General features: G+C 52.5%; 1 protein-coding gene across 1 annotated transcript; it reads right to left on the reverse strand.

Moving 5' to 3' along the window:
* Positions 1–267: 267 nt before the first annotated feature.
* LOC127297485 (short-chain dehydrogenase TIC 32 B, chloroplastic) lies at positions 268–2,121 on the reverse strand. The gene is made up of 4 exons (XM_051327796.2): positions 1,647–2,121; positions 1,271–1,510; positions 894–1,110; positions 268–675 (listed from the first exon to the last, which is right to left on the reverse strand). Exons 1-4 carry the CDS (start codon positions 2,000–2,002, stop codon positions 472–474), a joined length of 1,017 nt encoding a protein of 338 aa, XP_051183756.1. The 5' UTR covers positions 2,003–2,121; the 3' UTR covers positions 268–471.
* Between the last annotated feature and the right edge of the window lie 1,068 nt (positions 2,122–3,189).

Below are 3,189 nucleotides of genomic sequence, written 5' to 3' on the forward strand. Positions count from 1 at the left end.
GCACGCGACTGAGATCGATAGATACAGATTGAAGAAGATGTCGTCCTAGAGCAGATCGTGCGTGCGCGCGTACGTGCGGCACTGTGGCATGCCTCTCTTTCTCTGACATGAACAGAGCCGCATGTGTGCACATTGGAATCTCACTGACGAGATACAGGAGTCCGTCGTCCGGCCGGTACAGAATACTGGATTACTGGAGCATGTACACGTGCATGCTTACTTGTCACGGACCAACAAGTCAATCGCTCGCTAGTGTTTGGAGTATAATAAGATAAAGATAGGTGTATATAATGCACATCGATCTCACAGTCCCAGCTCTTACAGATACTCTTCACTCTGTGACACCATCACTAATTGGCTACTACCACTACTAAGCTATAGTATTTGCATGTTACTACATCTTGGCACGAACCAGAACAAACGGGAGAGAAAACTATGTGTTTACACGGTTGATACAGAGAAGTAGTATATTCAGATGTTCCTGTCCGGTTGTAGTTGTAGCACTGGAATACCACCGCCGGAGATCATGGCCTCCGACGCCTCCCATAGGCGCGCGGCCTGTCGTCGGCTGGCGGCGGCCGGCGACGGCAGCGCCTCGTTGCAGTCGGCGAAGTAGTGGCCGGAGACGCCGGCCAGCCTCGGGTGCGCCGCCGCGTAGCAGGTGGTCGCCGCAGCCTGCATGTACGTAGCCGGCCGTCAGTGAGGATAGTGAGGACTGATCGAGGAGAGAAGCTAGCGGCGCATCAACTGCGGAAGGATAGCAGTGCCATCCCCTCCGGCGAAGGCAGGGCGGGGCAGAGAGAGATAGAGACAACGCACGGAACAAGACACATGGAGAGCTAGGGCCGGAATCGATTATAATTAGTGTCAGATAGGGTGGGTTGATTAATTACCTGTGGGATTGTCTTGAGCAGCTTGGACAGCAGCACGAACACCAGATCTGTGACGATGCCCTCCCGGTCGCGGTTGAGTCGTGTCCTGACGATGCCGGGGTGGACGCAGTTGACGGTGATGTCGGCACCCATCTCCCGGAGCCGGACGGCGAGCTCCTTGGTGTGCAGCACATTGGCGAGCTTGGACACCGCATACGCCTGCGTCGCGTCGTAGGCTCTGTACAGACGCGCGTACGTGCACATGCACATGCCAAAGTTAATTACTCAATCCACCGAGGCAAATTAAACAACTGAAGCTGATAAAACAAATTAATGGCGCGTGCTGTCAACTGAGTTAGGTGTTGGATCGGTTAACTGAAGGTGGCAAAGATGCTTACATTTTGCGGCGGGTGACTTGGCTGAGGTAGTCGGCCCAGTCGCCGGCGAACCAGCTGTGGACGCTGGAGGAGACGTTGACGATGCGACCTTGCACGCCCGTCGCCGCCGCCGTCTCCGCCATCCTCCCAAGCAGCAGCTTGGTGAGCAGGAAGTGGCCTAGATAGTTGGTGGCGAAGGTCATCTCCACGCCGTCCTCCGACAGCGCCAGCTGTCCGTGCGAGAACTTGCCCGCGTTGTTTCTGCACCATCAACCAACAACAGGTCCGTCGTCAGTCACTCAGCAATGGGAGGAGTAAGCTTTGCAGCTGACAGACCGCGACGCGGAGCATATTGCAAGAAAAGCGACGGCGGCGGGAGGAAGGAAGGAATGTGTACATGAGGAGGTGGAGGGGCAGGCCGAGCGCGAGGAACCGGTTGGCGAAGGCGCGCACGGAGGCGAGGGAGCTGAGGTCGAGGTGGAAGACGAGGACGTCAGCGCCAGGGCACTCGCCGAGGATGCGCGCGCGCATGTCCTCGGCGGCCTTGACGTTCCGTGCCGGGATGACCACCCTCGCCCCGCGCTTCGCCAGCACGCGGGCCGTCTCCGCCCCGATCCCCGACGTCGCGCCGGTGATGATCGCGGTGAGGGAGCCGAGGTCCGGGCAGGACGCGGTCACCTCGTCGGCGGTCGACTTGGAGCCGAACCCGCTCGCGCCGGGGGAGCCAAGAAGGTACTTGGCCGCCTGCAACATCTCCACAGGCCGACCCGCCGCCGCCGCGCCCGTGCGTGAGGTCGCTAGGCTTGCCTTGCCAGGGAAGAGAAGAGAGGCGAAGAAGCAAGCACGACGAGGAGAGTTAAGGCGCCGGGCGGCGCGCATTTATATAAAGCTCGCGAGGCCGATCTACTACAAAGACGCGGCCCAAGTACGCTGCGAAAAGAAGACGGAGCAAATTAATTCTCCTTCCGCCGGAATCGATCGCATTGACCGTGCGACCAACCCGGCGAGGACGGTGGCCGGCGACTCGTGTCGCGGTTCCGTATCATCAACCGATCGGCGCCGCTCGTTTCCGCCATCGGTGACGTCAGTGGCTCAGGCTGGCCATAGTGGGTACTTTCATATAGTAGTATCATGTATATGATATTTTTGTATGATACTACTCCATAATGCATAGTATCATACACTAGTATCATAGTTTTGCTATATTAATTGATTTGTAGAATCCCAATACAAATTTGTGTACAAGATTTATTTGATACTAACTTTTCTCGTGATGTGCACTATGATACAGTATCTACTTATGATACTCTAAAATCTCTCTCTCATCCATAATTACCTGCCACATCAGCATTTTTTGCGGGGCTAAAATGCATGATACTAGCTACTACCTCCGTTTCAAGAATTAAGGCGCACACGTATTTCAAGACGAACTTTGACCATAAAAATTGAGCAACAAAATATTGATTATATTATATGTATATTGTATCGTTGGATTCGTATTGAAAAGCACTTTTTAATGATACTAATTTCATACAAACAATTTTTATCTATTTGAAGTAATTTTTTTAAATAAAAAGCTCGTAAAACGAGGGCGCCTTATTCCTTAAGACTAGTCACAATGGGAAGTATCATGGACTAGTATCATGCATATGATACTAGTTTATGATACAACACCTACAATGCATAGTATCATGAATTAGTATCATAGTTGCATCATATTTAATGTTTTGTAGAATCTTAATGCAAATATGTGTACATGATGTGTTTGCCACTAAAATTTATAGTTTTACGTGCTATGATACCGTATCTACCTGCGGGACTACTTCAACGCGGCCGTCCTCTACGCCAGGGCCAACTGCGACCACCTGAAATTTAAATCCCACTTCTTTTGGCTTCCACAGTTTGTCTTCTAGGGCCAACTGCGACCACCTGAAATTTAA

This window comes from Lolium perenne, chromosome 4 (assembly GCF_019359855.2).
Source record: "Lolium perenne isolate Kyuss_39 chromosome 4, Kyuss_2.0, whole genome shotgun sequence".
In the NCBI taxonomy this organism is placed as follows: Eukaryota; Viridiplantae; Streptophyta; class Magnoliopsida; order Poales; family Poaceae; genus Lolium; species Lolium perenne.

What these genes read in the sequence shown, in the direction of transcription:
- LOC127297485 (XM_051327796.2), bottom strand. Translation starts at nt 2,002, where the DNA reads ATGTTGCAGGCGGCCAAGTACCTTCTTGGCTCCCCCGGCGCGAGCGGG. An exon ending in CAAGTCACCCGCCGCAAAAT is followed by an intron (nt 1,111 to 1,270) that starts GTAAGCATCTTT and finishes GCGTCTGTACAG; the next exon opens with AGCCTACGACGCGACGCAGG. An exon ending in TGCTCAAGACAATCCCACAG is followed by an intron (nt 676 to 893) that starts GTAATTAATCAA and finishes ACGTACATGCAG; the next exon opens with GCTGCGGCGACCACCTGCTA.